The following is a 15,354-nucleotide window of genomic DNA, read 5'->3' as shown; positions in this document are numbered from 1 at the left end:
CTAAATGTACGAGCGGTTGGACATATTGGCCGGCCCAACCAGGCGGAGATGCGGGCTAGCTGGTTTGTTTGTTTTGAGCTTTGTCAAATCAAAATCAAACAAATAAACAGTGAGGTGGTGCTAACATCACACTTAGATGTGACTTTGTTATGTCACATCTAGATGAGCCCTAGACAGACCCTATATATATATATCGATGACTGTCAGCACTTAATGCTTGGTCGGTCGATGTTGGAGGCTTAATTAAGAGCTGACATGCATGTGTTATATGGTTTGGCGACAAGTAAAGAAAGAGTAAAGCTTGGAAAGGGGGAGTGGATGTGAACTCGATCGAAGGTTGAAAGAAGGTTGCGTGCTGCATCAGGTGCGTCTGAATGGAAAAGAGATTCCGTTCGGAGGAGGTTGTTTTTGGTAGTGGCTAGCTCCGTTTCACAAATTCATGGTGGAATCATCGATGAGGCCAGGAGTTGGAGGCAGGCTTGGTTAGCGCTGACGGCTTGCTTCATTCTTCAAGCAGCCCTGAATTCTTGATTGAGCCGGCGTGTAGTCTCCCAGAGCCCGTTATCACGGAGTTCCCAAATCAGCCGCCGCCCCATCCCCCCGGCGAGCAGCGGCAGCCGGCGTCGCAGCCGTCCACTCGGCTGCCTCGAGGCACTGATCCGCGAGGCGGGGAGGAGGCGATGCCGCCAGGAGGAGGAGGAGAAGGAGGCAGGCATGGCAGCACGGTGCAGAGCCACCCAGTGGCGACCGTCCGCCGCGACGAGGACGCCCCGCCCCATTCTTCGCCGCCGCTCCCCGACAATCCTCCGGTAGGTACCGAGATTCGCTCACGCTGCTTCAGTCTTCCTTTTATTTAACAGCGCCATCTTCCAATCTCTCTGACTGAGCCCTCATCTTCGATCCAAGAAAAGGAATCGGGAACCCGAACAAGCCGTTTATGTCCTTTACAGGAGAAGAAGCAGAAGCAGGAGCAGGTGCCGAGCCTCCCCGAGGGCGCCCTCGTGGAGATCCTTTCGCGAGTGCCCTACAGGTCCCTCTGCCGCTTCAAGTGCGTGTCCAAGCCGTGGCTCGCCCTCTGCTCCGCCCGGAACATCCTCAAGAGGTCGCCACAGACCCTCTCCGGCTTCTTCTACTACCAACACAGACGGCTCAATTTCCGCAATTTGTCTGGGAGACGTTTGCCTGTCGTCGACCCATCTCTCGCTTCGCTTTCTTGCGGAATAGCTACCAACACTTTTATATAGAACAATTCTGCGACGGTCTTCTCCTCTGCAGCTGCTGGAATTCGTATTTGGAAGAAGAAAGGGATTATGTTGTCTGCAATCCTGCAACTAAAGAGTGGATTGTGCTGCCTCCTGTAGTATTTCCAAGTCATGATAAAGTGTGGAGCTACCCGTTGAAAGTCACACCGTTCGTTCACTTAGGTTTCGACGCTGCTGTTCCGTCCCACTTTGCGGTGTTTGCAACCCCTAGCAATGTTGATTATGATTCTGAAGAAGTGGGTATCTACTCATCAAAAACTGGACACTGGACTTACATGCAGAGTAAGTGGGCTTCCGTAGATTATGTGGATCACGCTAGATCCGCACGTGTCTTCCTCAATGGCACCATGCATTTGATTACCCTTTGTAAATCAATATTCACAGTCAACGTTGAGGGGAAAGTTTGGAGGGAGATTCAAATGCCAGATTACATTAGCTCTGATGTTAATGACATGGACTCTGATACTGATGACATGAGCTCTGATGTTTACATTGGGCGGTCTCAGGGACAGTTGTATCTCTGGCACATAGATCATCTCCATGATTGCCAACTCCATATTTGGGTTCTTGAGGATTATGTTACTGGAAAGTGGACCCTAAAGCACACTGTTAAAGTTCTGGAGCTGTTTGGAAGGCATTCTCGCAAAGATGATGAATTCTATCAGATGTTTGCAGTTCATCCAGATTGTGATATTATTTTCCTTACCGACAAGAACATGACATTGTCGTATGACATGGATAATCAGAAAGTGCATGTTATCAGCACTGAAGGCATATATGGTGTGCCTTATATTCCCTGTTTTGAGGAATTGTCATCAGCTGGTCACTAAAGGGTCAGTGGTTGCTATGGGGCATACTCTTCTCGTTTCATGCCATTGCTTAGATATATTTTCGAACTCATATGTCTACAGTTTTGTATACCTTTCTGTTGGTGTTTGGGTGCATATCTTTTGTGGCTTTGAACAATATTTGTCAGCAAAGTCACTATAAGGGTACTGCTTAGATTATGAATGAACCTTGTCAGTTAATCTATTTGCTGTCATGTAATAATAATTATTGTGGCCACTCGTTAGCTCTTGATGTAGGGTAATATAAGACAATGGGAGTGTATTATCTATCTTTGATATCATTTGCATTTTCACGTTTTTATTTCCACTTGTTTATGCAAGTAAATGTCTTCAGTGTACAGGTTGTTATCCATCAAAGTTAGCTCTGTTTCTGTGTCTTTGTATGAGCTGAGAATAGATGGTTATCTGTGGAATAAATGTTCAATATTGCAGCATATGGAGGTAAGGGTGAAGAAATATTGGTTTTCTTTTGTGTAGCCCGCATGGCTTTCGATTGATGGTGTTCAGAATTTGGAAGCTAAACAAAACTCAAAATCATAATTTTTGCATATTCTTTGTTTGGCACAGGAGGGAGGACTTTATGAGAGGAAAATGATAACATGGTTCACTCATTGATATGTTTGTAGTAAGAGAGACTGGGGTAATATATGTACTAGTTCACCATTCATCACTAAAGTACTTATACTCTACCAGTGCATTTTCAATTCTTGTTTTGACTTAGTTCATCATTCTCATGCATGAATCCTGACTAGAGTGTTAAAGTTCTGGCCTACTTTTTGTTTAGAGTCCTGCTCTATATGAGAACCTGAGCAGGACGGCGTTTTTTTATATATAATTGTCATGACAACAGATTTGCTACTCATCGCAGATGTGATGTTATTTCCAATTCCAAGTGTTGTACACCAGAACATGGTGCATTGACTGTCCGAAATAAGGACGCCAAACCAGATTCTGTGTAAACTCTTGTAAGTAGAAATATTTGTTGGCATTCTCCCTTGACTTTTGTTTAGCTGCTATATGATGGGATTACAGGATGCCAGGCACTTGTCCTGGCAGGTGTTACAGCAGATGCTATATATTTCCCATGCCAAGATCTCACACCTTACTTTCAAAACTCTTTTGGGGATAACATGTGCTGACATTTGTTACTAGTGATTAATGTGATGAGTCATATGCTCTAGTGTTGCAGCCTGCCACCTAATGATGAGCCTGCCAAGACTCTTGTGAGCATAAGTCTGAATGCTGCCTGAATGCCATATGTGATGAGCCTGCCATGTCGTGGCATTTTGAAATCCGTAAGTGTCTCATAAAGAGACGAATGGAGGCCAAGCTTTGGATCGCCACGGGTGCAAAAAAAAATTGGGAACAATTGTAGCGGGAGAGTGATTCACTTTGTGCTGGGGTCCTGTAACGCATTACTCTACTCTCTTTTTAATTAATTATTAATATATGAGGCAACGTTTAAAAAAAGAGGGAGGGGACTGAGTGAGATGCTGCGTGGTTGCTGGTGTTCCTATCTACCGTGTAATGAGATGCGCCATTGTAACTGCTAGTGTATTTCAGAATGCTCACCACGTTTCGCCAAGGATAATTATCTCACCCAAAAGCGTTAAGATGATATTTCAAGCAGTGACTCCAGGATAGCGCGGTTTGCAGGCAGGGCGTGGGTTGCATCCGCAGAGTCTGAGCTGAATTCGATTTCCAAGGGCGAAAACAGGGGAGATCGATTCCATTTGGAAGAGGAGTGCTGTCAGTTGATCTAGAATAGGTCATTTTAACCTTGTTATTTGCTTGGAAAGCTAGCTAAAGCTGGGTGCCAACAAGTGGAAGAGAGGAAAGCATCGAGCACACACTTCTTTTTTGCCAGTTTGCTCGTGAGGTGTGGCGGAAGGTCAAATAGTTTTTTGTATTTGCCTGAATAGTCAGGGATGCACCTCTGCGAAACATTGGCTGTGTGACTTTCTGGCTGTTGGCTGCTGGCATATATGGGAGGCACGTAACGATGCTCGCTACAACGAAGGTCTGCTAGTAAAGGATGGATCCGTCGTCGGCTCTGTGGTGGCGGACATCAGATGGATGGCGGCTGGCTTCTCTTCAGTGGCCTTTTGTCACGTTAGTCATTCTCTCAATGAAGCGGCGCACATTTTAGCTAGGTCCTATGTTGTTCCTAGCTCCGCTTTTGTTTCAAGTTATGATCTGGAGTGCATTCGGAAATCTTTGTGTTCCGATATTATGTGATCAATAAAGCTCTGTCTTCTCTCACAAAAGAACAAGTGGAAACTGAGAATGTTATATGGAACCAACTCAGTGTAGACTTCGGTGCTGCAATCTCTTTTACACACTTTCAGTCACCAGCTAGTAGATAAACATAGCAACCAAAAACCAGATTATTCGATTAAATCAGGCATGAGGTTGTTTTAGGGGATTGTTGTGCTGCTCCCCCAGCAAGACCTGTGTTCCTTGCGCTTGTGTGTCTGTTGTACACTAGAACATGGTACATTGACTGTAATGAGGATCCCAAACATTGTGTAAACTTTTTGTAAGTAGAACATGGTGCATTCCCCTAACTTTTGTTTAGCTGCCATCAGGCAGGGATGGGATTACAACATGTCAGCCCCTGTTCTAGCAGGTCAGTAGGTGCTCCATCATATGCTAATTTCTATGCCAAGTCCTGCAAGTGTACACTAGAACATGACACATTGACTGTCGGAAACTAGGACCCATAAAATCGGATTCTAGAAATTCTCAGTAAGTAGAAATATTTGTCGCGGGAATCTAGAGATAAGGGTGGTTTTTCAATCACGGCTTTGGTAAATTGAAGGTTCAGTTCCCGCTGAACCGATTGTGAAATTACAACATGATAGGCACCTATTCTAGCATTATGATGGGATTCAGTTACTACCTTTAGGCTTTAGCTTACCAGCTTCCCCAGCAATCTTCACCTGGTGCTCTATATGTGGTGTTGAAATTTTAGCCTAGTGTGTACTAATCTCTCTGTTTCTAAATATAAGTCTTTTTAGATATTTAAATACGATCTACATACAGATGTATATAGACATATTTTAGAGTGTAGATTCACTCATTTTGCTTCGTATGTAGTTCATATTGAAATCTCTAAAATGACTTATATTTAGGAACGGAGGGAGTATGTGATAGATCCAACAGTTGTTGCTCTATACTGAAACCTTCACTTGGTGTGTGACGTTGAACATTTTGCCTCCAAACAGTTGTGTTGGTTATGTGGTGTGATGTGCAATTCAAATCATGCTAATGTTGTTGTCCACCATTCGGACAAAAGGAGAAGAGAATCCACAAGTGTCTCAGAATGCAAGGACTGGATGAGATGTTGCGTCCTACTGTATAGCTGCTAGTATTTCAGAAAACAAAAGTGTCAAGGAAGCTGGTTAGATTGATTATCATGTTTCACTAGCATAATAATTCAAAGAAGGCAATACTGCTCAGCTAGATAACAAGAAGCATGCCTCGTAATAATTGCATGCAGGTGAGATGATTAGCATGTCAAACTAGGAAGGGAGCTTGAGAGTTCGGACAAGGTCTGAGAGTTTTGACTGTTTGGAAGGCGTCACCTCCAGTCTGGGCAACGAAGTGTGGAGGCCGGTATGTCTCGATCCGGCGAGTCAAACCTTTGCTGCTTGAACTCTGAGATCTCCAGCTTGTCCATTGAGCAATAGACTCTAAAAGCATCCTATAGAAGTTACATAGGTAGTAGTAGGTAGTGCCGGTGGTGGCGTTTTCATGCCAACAGGGCCAACCAGAGTATTCAGCAGCTTGCGGAGGTAGTTTGTCATATATTGCTAGATGGATTCCAATCTCACTTTCGCTTGGTCCTTCGATGGTAGCATCCATAACGGTTTTTGGTATGTTCCACCATACCTGTTTGATATAAGACCACTGGGTGTGCGACATGATCGCAATAACTAATCAAAGAGTAAAGTTTGGAAAGGGGGAGTGGGTGAACTCGAGCAAACTTGCAACACCATATGAATTTGATCAAGTTTTTCAGCTGCTGCTGAAAGAAGGTTGCGGGCTATATCGGTTGCGTCTTAATTGAATACGATTTGTTCTCCTCAATTTTCTTTTGAATACGATTTGATTTCCAAGAAAAAAAATACAGGTGCTTTGGTACACCCCCCTTAAAAATTTGCAAGAATATTAAAATTACTGAAAAAGGCCATCACGATATTAACATGCAAATCAAACGTATTGTTAATTCACTACGCAAGTTCTTCGTGGGGACACAAGTATTGTTAATTAATCTAGCAATGATCCATGTTAGTAGTAGCGTCTTACTAATTGCTTCGAAGACTGATAAAATTCATAATCTATGTAGTACCAGCACATACAAAATCGCTCCTATATACATTCTGCTGAGGCAAAAAAAGGCAGGGGAGTTTTTTTTTTTTTGAGAAACAAAAAGGCAGGGGAGTTGAGAGGGCTGAGAAGCTATGAGGATCCATTGGGCCGTTTCTAGAGCCCACACTAATCCTAGAGCCCGAGTACAGACTCTCACGGTCCACTCCCCTGTCACTCACGCTCCCAAGCCACAGCCGCCGCCCCATTCCCCATTCCCCACTCCCCACTCCGAGCCCTAGCCCCAGATCAGCGAGCAGCGGCGGCCGGCGTCGCGACCGTCGAATCGACTGCCTCGAGGCACGGATCCGCGGGCCGGGCAGGAGGCGATGCCCCCAGGAGGTGGAGAAGGAGAAGGAGAAGGCGAGCATGGCAGCACGGTGCAGAGCCACCCACCGGCGACCGTCCGCCGCGACGAGGACGCCCCGCCCCATTCTACGCCGCCGCTCTCCGACGTTCCTCCGGTAGCTTCCGAGGTTTGCTCCACGCCTCTTCGATCTCCTTTTTTTTTCTAGCGAGACCTCCCACCAATCTTGGATCCAAGAAAAGGAATCAGGAATCTGAACCAGCCGTTGCACAGGAGAATCTGGAGCAGGAGCAGCAGCCCATGCCGAACGTTCCCGAGGGCGCCCTCGTCGAGATCCTTTCGCGGGTGCCCTACAGTTCGCTCTGCCGCTTCAAGTGCGTGTCCAAGCCGTGGCTCGCCCTCTGCTCCGCCCCCGACATCCGCAAGAGGTCGCCACAGACTCTCTCCGGCTTCTTCTACCATGATGAAGGCGATGCTCTCAGATTCTGCAACTTGAAAGGGAGAGGTCCGCCTCTCGACCCATCTCTCCCTTTCTTGCGCCACAGCTACAAAAATGTTCATGTCGAACAAGTCTGCGGCAGTCTTCTCCTCTGCAACTGCTGGAATTCGTGTTTACCAAGCGAAGGTGATTATGTTGTGTGCAATCCTGCCACACAAGAGTGGATTGTGCTACCTCCTGTGGTATTTTTGGGTCAGGATCAAGAGGGCAGCCACGACGTCACACCAAGTGTTTACTTGGGCTTCGAAGCCGCTGTTCCATCCCGCTTTGTGGTGTTTGCAACCCCTCACAATGTTGGTGTTCTTTCTGGAGAAATGGCGATCTACTCGTCAGAAACTGGACAGTGGACTTATGTGCAGACTAAGTGGGCATCCGAATCTCTCATGGATCTTAGTAGACGCATACGTGTCTTCTTGAATGGCACTATGCATTTGTCTACCCGTTATAACTATAATACAATGGTCACTGTTGACGCGGAGGGCAAAGTTTGGAGGGAGGTTCCAATGCCATTGCCAAAAAAAACTGTTATTTTTAACACTGGGCAGTCTCAAGGACGCTTGTATGCATGGCAGATGGGTTATCATTATGGTTGCCAAGTCTATATTTGGGTTCTTGAGGATTATGGTACTGGAAAGTGGGCCCTGAAGCATACTGTCAATGTTTTGGAACTGTTTGGAAGGCATTGTCGCAAAGATGGTCAATATTATGAGATGTTTGCATTTCATCCAGATTGTAATGTGATTTTCCTTACCGACAAGAAGGAGATGACAGTGTCATACGACTTGGATAGTCAGAAAGTGAGTGTTATCTGCACTGAAGGCATGATGGGTCTGCCTTATACTCCCTGTTTTGCAGAATTGCAATCAGCTGGGCATTGAATATGAGTGCAGCATCACGTGCTCAGCATGGGACAACACCTTTTGTGAAAATTAGTGGTTGCTATGGACCTACTCCTAATTTCATGGCAACAGTGTGGTATTCCTATTTGTTGGTATTCAGGTGCATGTCTTTGTTGCTTTGAATAATGTTTATTAGCCAAGAATTTGTAAGGTTAATGAGTCATTGTATGAATGAACCTAGTCATTTAATCTATTAGCTGTCATGTAGTACTCCCTCCATTCACTTTTGTAAGACGTTTTAGGCATTTAAGACAACACCCAAAACGGTTCAATTTCAGCTGTCTTAAACGTCTTACAAAAGTGAACAGAGGGAGTACTAATTATTGTGGCCACTCATTAGCTGTTGATGTGGGGTAATATAAGATGCTGAGAGTACATTATTGATGTTTGGCATTGCTTGCACTTTCATTTCTTTACTAACACTTATTTATGCAAGTGAATATCTTCAATCTATAGCTTGTTATCCATAGGTGGTAGCTCTGTTTCTATGCCTTTGAAAGAGTTGAGGATATTATCTGTGGATTATCTTTTCTGTACTGCAGCATATACAGGTAGGGTGAAGAAATATTAGTTTGTGTAACCCGCATGGACTTCCATTGGTGGTGTTCAGAAAATTGGGCAGCTAAAATTTTGTGGGGAAGCACTTACTGATACTACTATGTTTGTTGTAAGACTGGGGTAATACGGGTACAACTTCACCATCCATTGTTTTTTACTTATGCTTCCCCACTGCGTTTTTAATATAGTTCATCATTCTCCTACATGAATCCTGACTAGACTGTTAAAAGTTCTAGGTTGCTTTATGTTGCTGTAGGGTCCTGCTCTCTACTAGAGAGCTGAGCATGACAATGTTCTTTTTATAATAATGACCACATCGGAATGAACATGGTGCATTGACTGTCCGAAATGAGGACCAAGAACCAGATTCTATAAACTCTTTGTAATAAGTAGGATCAATTGTATAGCCTCGCTTTTGATTAGCTGCCATAGGATGGGATTACAGGATGCCAGGCACCGGAGTATTTCCCATGCCAAGTGCTCCAAGTGTACAGTAGAACATATGTAAACTCTCAGGCGAATGACTGTCAGAAAGTAGGACCCACATAACCAGATTCTGTAAACTCTCAATAACTAGAAATATTTGCTGCATCAGTGTAAAGATAAGGGTGGTTTCCCTATCACGGCTGTGTTGGTTGAAGGTTCAGTTCTTGCTGAATCGATCTGTGAAATTGCAGCATGACAGGCACCTGTTCAGTTACTACCTTTAGCTTACTATATCTTTCCCAACAATTTTCACAGCCTGTCAGAAAGTTACTACCTTTAGCTTACTATATCTTTCCCAACAATTTTCACCTGGTGCTCATATGTGTATACTGTGTGATACACTGATACTCCCTTGGTTTCTTTTTAGTCTACATATAATTTTTGTCTGAAATCAAAGTATCTCTAGTTTGACTAAAAATTATAGGAAAAAAAGTATCAACATGTACAATGCCAAATAAATATCTTTAGATTAATTATGGAATGTAGTTTCATATTATGTATATTTGATATTGTAGATGTTAATTTTTTTTATACAAATTTGGTCAAAGTTTGTAGAGTTTGACTAGACACAAATGTTATATGTGGAGTAAAAAGGAAGGAACGGAGGGAGTACATCCTTATTTACAATAGGTTTATCGTCGGGCCATGCTGAAAACTGTCGGTTGACCTCACACATCACTCCAAATCTTTTTTGGGCAGAATCTGTGCTTACTTTTGTTAGGGGAGCTAGCAGCTGGTGCCGTTGTGTTAATCCGGAACATGACGGTGATTAATTTGATACTAGATTATATGTTACGATTTGCAATTAACACGAAACCAGTGTTGCTGTCTGCCGTGTAATGATACATCTTATGAGCTTGTCGTGGGATTTCGAAATCCATAAGTGTCTCGAAAAGAGAGGACTGAATGAGATGTTGCATTATTGCTAGCGCCCCTGTCCACGGTGTAATGAGGCACGACAATGTAAACGCTGGCATTTCAGAAAACGTTTAGATGATAATATCCCGAAAAAAGCGTTTAGATGATATTTCAAGCAGCGACTCTGGGACGGCACGGTTTACAGGCAGGGCGCGGGCTGCATCGGCCGTCACTGAGCTGAATTCAATATCCAAGGGCGTAAAACAGGGGAGATCAATTCCATTTTGAAGGAGGTTTGCTCTTGGCAGGAGGAGGAGTGCTGTTAATGGATCTACCATGGGCCCTTTTAATCTTGTTAATGTTAATTGCTTCGAAAACTAGCTAATACTGGGTGCCAACAAGTATCCCAGAATGTTCTCACCTTAGACTTTGGTGCTGCAAGCTCACAGTCATCAGCTCCTAGATTAATATTTTTTTTGAGGGGTAAAAACCTTATTTATTCATCAAATGCCACATGAAGTGGGATACGTCTCAGGTCGTGCGGGGTGCCAAACCAAACATGACGCCCCGGACCTCTAGAGAAAGCAAATTTAGCTAGACCATGTGCTTCATAGTTCACAACACGACACTCAAAGGAAAAAAAATACAATTTAGGGAATTCGAATGACTAATAATCTCGCTGACGATCGCCCCGTAGGCACCTCTGCCGCCTCTCTGAATATCTGAGATGACTTGCTTGCAATCGGATGCTACAACAAAATGTTGTATGTGTAGATCTTCAGCAAGTGCTAGAGCTTCGCGACATGCAATAGCTTCAAGAGTGGCCGGATCAGTTAAACCCTCAAGGACTAGGGCCGAGCTGCTCAAGAAGTTCCCTTCCGAATCTCTGCAGACTGCAGCTGCTGATCCTCCTCTTCTTCCTTGCACTCCCCCATCCACATGGATCTTGCAATGTCCAGCCGGTGGTTTTTTTGGCCTTGTGTTTGTTTGGAGAGATGTGGCATTCCTAGCTGGAGTGTTCGGTTTAATATTGATCAAGGACAGATCCGTCAGATACCTCTCTATGAAGCTGTGGGTCACTTGGGGACTCTGAAAAATAGCTTCATGTATTGCCTTCCGTCGAGCATGCCATATTGCCCAAAGTGTCATGACCATGTCAACAAATTCTTCATGAGTTAGCATCTCCATCAGCGTGAAGAGCCACTGTTTGGCATTGGGCTCATTATTTGATGTGATTTTTTGCGTGACCTCCATATTAGCCAATGTCCAAACACTTCTTGATGTTGTGCACTCTAAGAGGGAGTGACGCCATGAATCGCGTACCCCACAGATGCCACAAAGACTGGAGTCGGACATATGACGATGTGCTCTAACATCGTTTGTTGGAAGCGACTGTTTTGAGAGCCTCCATAAGAACATTCGAATTTTCCCTGGGACCTCAGTCTTCCACAGCGTTTTCCATGATTTTTCCTCTGCCATGGCGTTAGATGGGCATGCAACTCCTTCTAGCCATGCTTCCCGTCTTGCCCTTGTGGCCACCAGCATTTTATACGCCGACTTGACTAAGAAAGATCCGTGTTTCTCATAGTGCCAAGCCCAGAAGTCATCTATATTTCTTGTACACAGTGGGATTCCAAGAATCACTTGAGCGTCCATTGGCAAAAAGGTGGTTTGGATCAGCTGTCTGTCCCATGATGCCGTCGCGCTCGTGATAATCTCTGAAACTCTCGTTGGCGGGTTGGGAACGCGGCAGCCATATGGCCTAAAAGACTCTTCTCTGGGGAGCCAATTATGGTTCCAGATTTCCGTGGTTTCTCCGTTTCCAATCCGCCGAACCAGACCTTGTTTCAAGATGTCTCTCCCTTCAATGATTGCCCGCCAAATCTGGCTTGGGTGGTTACCCAGCTGAGCCTGCAGGATATCTGTGTGTGGATAGTATACGCTCTTGAGCACTCGGGCGCTAAGAGACTCAGGAGTTTGCAGCAGGCGCCAAGCTTGTTTCGCGAGCATTGCAAGGTTAAATAATTCGAAATCCTTGAAACCTAGGCCCCCCATTCCCTTAGGTTGGGTCATTGCTTTCCATGAAACCCAATGGGGCTTTCTCTTCCCTTCTTTGCTCCCCCACCAAAACTTTCTTATCAGCTTGTTTAGATGCTCACAGAGGCCCCGAGGTAGCTTGAAACAAGACATCGAAAACACTGGAACTGATTGTGCTACAGATTTAACTAGAACTTCTTTGCCCGCAGTAGACATCGTGCGCTCAATCCATCCCTGCACCTTTCCCCAGAGCCGATCCTTCAAATACTTGAAAGAACCGTTCTTAGAGTTGCCAACATCAGACGACATCCCCAAGTACTTCTCGTTTAATGTTTCGTTGGGGACGTTCAGAGTCTCCTTGATTTCCTGTCTGATAGAGTCTGGAACTCCCTTGCTGAAATATATAGAAGATTTAGCATAGTTGATACGTTGCCCCGTTGCCTGACAATAAGTGTTCAGAACATGGTACACCTCATTGGCTCCAGCACCGTTTGCCTTGAAAAACAGCAGGCTGTCATCAGCGAATAGTAGATGGTTTACCGGTGGCGCCGTAGGTGCTACCTATAGGCCATGCAAGTTGGATGACTCACTTTTTGATTTTAGAAGGCACGACAGGCCCTCTGCTGCTAACAAGAACAAGTATGGAGATATTGGGTCCCCTTGTCTGATCCCTGTGGAAGGTATGAATTGTTGCAATTTCTTTCCATTAAACAAAACTGAAAATCTCACCGTTGTCACCAGGCTCATCACTATTTGGACCCATCTTTCAGAGAAGCCCAGTTTAAGCATTATTGCCTGTAGGTAGTCCCATTCCACTCTATCGTATGCTTTCATCATATCAAGCTTTAGAGCACAGGATTGATATTTCTTGGCCTTATTCCTCTTCATAAAATGAAGACACTCATAGGCTGTTATGATGTTATCGGTTATGAACCTTCCAGGAAAAAATGCTGACTGCTCCTCTGAGATGATATCAGGAAGGACTAACTTTCATCTGTTAGATATAACTTTCGAGGCAATCTTATACAACACATTACAAAGGCTGATAGGGCGGAACTGAGAGAGGAGTGTGGGGTTTTTTACCTTCGGGATGAGCACAAGAACCATATCATTAATACACTCCGCTGATTCAGTACCGTCAACAATCCTCAGAACTGCCCTTGTAACATCCTCACAACAAATATCCCAATGATGCTGGAAAAAATGTGCAGGGTAACCATCTGGGCCGGGCGCTTTCACTGTGTACATTTGAAAAGGTGCTGTTTTAACCTCTTTCTGACTATATGGGGCATTTAGCACATCATTCATTGCTTGTGTCACTTTCACCGGAACAGTCTCTAGTACCTGGTCCATGTCCTGAACCCCTTCAGAAGTATAGAGCTGCTGGTAAAAATCATTGGTCAAATTTTCCATCTTCGTTAAGTTGTCGGTCATCTGTCCAGAAGGTAGTTGAAGGGATTTTATTTGGTTCTTCCTCCTGCGTCGGCTCGCCCTTAGGTGGAAGAAATATGTATTCTTATCACCATGTTGGAGCCACTCTATTCGAGCACGCTGACGCCATAATATTTCCTCCCTGTGATAAAGTTCTGTCAACCTGTCAACTATTTTAATTTCCAGATGATTTGGACCGGAGTGATTTGGGATCGCGCGCAAATCCTGTAATTCCTTCTGCATGCTTCGGATCTCACGCTGCACATTCCCAAACTGCTGTCTGTCCCATGTGGCCAGGTCTGTTGAAAGCGACCTCAGCTTGTCGCTTATTTCCTGGACTGACTCCGTTTGTCCACTAGTCCAAGCATTCTCTACCAATGGTGTTAGACCCGGGTCACGCTCCCATGCAAGCTCATATTTAAATGATTTGGGGGCCCGTCTGCATGGCTCCTCATGCACGTACTGCACGTAAATAGGTAGATGATCGCTAGTTGCTGCAGTTTTGTGTTCAAGTACAGCAGACGGAAAAGCAAGCGACCAAGCGGGATTAGCTACTCCCCTGTCAAGTCGCACTCGAGTGTAAGTCCCCCCAGACACTTTCTTTTCAAAGGTCCATCCACTTCCGACGTAACCTATATCAGTTAATCCACATGTATCCAAAGCGTCCCTGAACGCGTCCATTTGCGCTTGACTTCTGTTTCCAACACCATCGTGTTCATGTGCATACAGCACCTCGTTAAAATCTCCAAGGGCAAGCCAGGGTATATTGTTTGTGCCTACGATTCCCCTAAGAGTGTCCCATGTCTTGTATCTCTCATTGACCTGAGCCTCGCCATAGACAAACGTGACCCTTGTTTTAACATCCACAAGATCATTCAGCATTGCATCAATGTGATACTTCGAGTAACCAACAATCTCAAGATTTATTTCCTCGTTCCAAAAAATTCCTAGACCACCACTTCTACCAGAACTGCTTACAGCAAAACTTTTATTAAAGCCTAAAGTACCAGCCAAACTTTCAACTCTAGTTCCCTCTAATTGGGTTTCCAATATACATAAGACAGAGGGGGCAAACTGCCTCGTGAGATCACGAAGCTCCTGAACTGTCGCGGGTTTGCCTGCTCCGCGACAGTTCCAGCATAGTAGACTCATTGCGCATGGCGAGACTCCCCATGGGAGCCCGCCAAATGCGCATCAAGGTTTTTGGTGAAATATGTAATCTTCTCTGGAGCTGTCTCATTAGACGAGGATGACTTCGATCTCTTCAGATCCTGCTTGGGAGGAGGGCTAAGAGGCACCGCAGGTGATGGCAGAAACAGTTGCTTCGTCTGTTGTACTGAAGAGGTTAGGAGCGTGGTTTTTGGATCATTGGCCCCTCTCTTCCTATTGCGATCCACCTCCGTCATTGCTACATCTCCATCTCGCTAAAACCGTTCCTCGGGATACTGTTCGTCGTACAAATCAGCACTATTGTACGAACGTCCTCTTCCTCTTCCCCCACGGCCTCTGCCGCGGCCTCTCCCTGCGTTGCTGCTCTCGCCCGGTCCACTGCCGGGGCCTTTAAACCACGTTGCCTTGATGTCTTTGAAGACCAGCGTCTTTGGGGCATGGACCCCATCCCCGCACTCTTTGTGTTGGTGGCCTAGATGTCCGCAAACCGCACACCAATCCGGCAATCTTTCATATTTAACTCTAAAGATGACTCGCTCCATCGAATCCTTCTTCCTTATTACCAGTGAGACAGCGTTCTTCAAGGGTTTAGTGACATCGATCCTGACTCGAACTCTAGCAAAATTTC

General features: G+C 45.0%; 2 protein-coding genes and 1 pseudogene across 4 annotated transcripts; 2 read left to right on the top strand and 1 right to left on the bottom strand.

Moving 5' to 3' along the window:
- The first annotated feature begins 224 nt into the window (after window positions 1–224).
- LOC125539412 (F-box protein At5g49610-like) lies at window positions 225–2,763 on the top strand (annotated as a pseudogene). The gene is made up of 2 exons (XR_015615413.1): window positions 225–809; window positions 912–2,763. The product of XR_015615413.1 is annotated as an F-box protein At5g49610-like (transcript).
- Window positions 2,764–6,657: 3,894 nt separating this feature from the next.
- On the top strand, window positions 6,658–8,570 carry LOC125529712 (F-box protein At5g49610). 2 transcript variants are annotated; one of them, XM_048694147.2, is made up of 2 exons: window positions 6,658–6,957; window positions 7,065–8,570. In XM_048694147.2, exons 1-2 carry the CDS (start codon window positions 6,811–6,813, stop codon window positions 8,163–8,165), a joined length of 1,248 nt encoding a protein of 415 aa, XP_048550104.1. In that variant the 5' UTR covers window positions 6,658–6,810; the 3' UTR covers window positions 8,166–8,570. The 2 variants fall into 2 exon arrangements, with proteins under 2 accessions (XP_048550104.1, XP_048550096.1); XM_048694139.2 differs by having other exon boundaries at window positions 6,660–6,957; window positions 7,062–8,570.
- A 2,381-nt stretch (window positions 8,571–10,951) lies between these two features.
- On the bottom strand, window positions 10,952–14,730 carry LOC147992826 (uncharacterized). The gene is made up of 4 exons (XM_087539149.1): window positions 14,675–14,730; window positions 13,209–14,526; window positions 12,366–12,620; window positions 10,952–11,098 (listed from the first exon to the last, which is right to left on the bottom strand). The coding sequence occupies exons 1-4, from the start codon at window positions 14,728–14,730 to the stop codon at window positions 10,952–10,954; spliced, it is 1,776 nt and encodes a 591-aa protein (XP_087395275.1).
- Window positions 14,731–15,354: the final 624 nt, after the last annotated feature.

The sequence above is a fragment of the Triticum urartu genome, chromosome 1A, assembly GCF_056163025.1.
Source record: "Triticum urartu cultivar PI428250 chromosome 1A, HENAU_Tu73, whole genome shotgun sequence".
Classification (NCBI taxonomy): Eukaryota; Viridiplantae; Streptophyta; class Magnoliopsida; order Poales; family Poaceae; genus Triticum; species Triticum urartu.
The sequence above is the reverse complement of the archived record's forward strand: the minus strand, read 5'-3'. Positions and strand labels throughout refer to the sequence as shown.

Bases quoted from the DNA above. Each gene is read 5' to 3' on its own strand.
- LOC125529712 (XM_048694139.2), top strand. From the start codon at position 6,811: ATGCCCCCAGGAGGTGGAGAAGGAGAAGGAGAAGGCGAGCATGGCAGC. The intron at 6,958-7,061 runs GTTTGCTCCACG...GCCGTTGCACAG, and splicing joins TTCCTCCGGTAGCTTCCGAG to GAGAATCTGGAGCAGGAGCA.
- LOC147992826 (XM_087539149.1), bottom strand. From the start codon at position 14,730: ATGGGGAGTCTCGCCATGCGCAATGAGTCTACTATGCTGGAACTGTCG. The intron at 12,621-13,208 runs GTAAAAAACCCC...CTGTTTTTCAAG, and splicing joins TTCTTGTGCTCATCCCGAAG to GCAAACGGTGCTGGAGCCAA. The intron at 11,099-12,365 runs GTGCAGGGATGG...CGAACACTCCAG, and splicing joins AGGATCGGCTCTGGGGAAAG to CTAGGAATGCCACATCTCTC.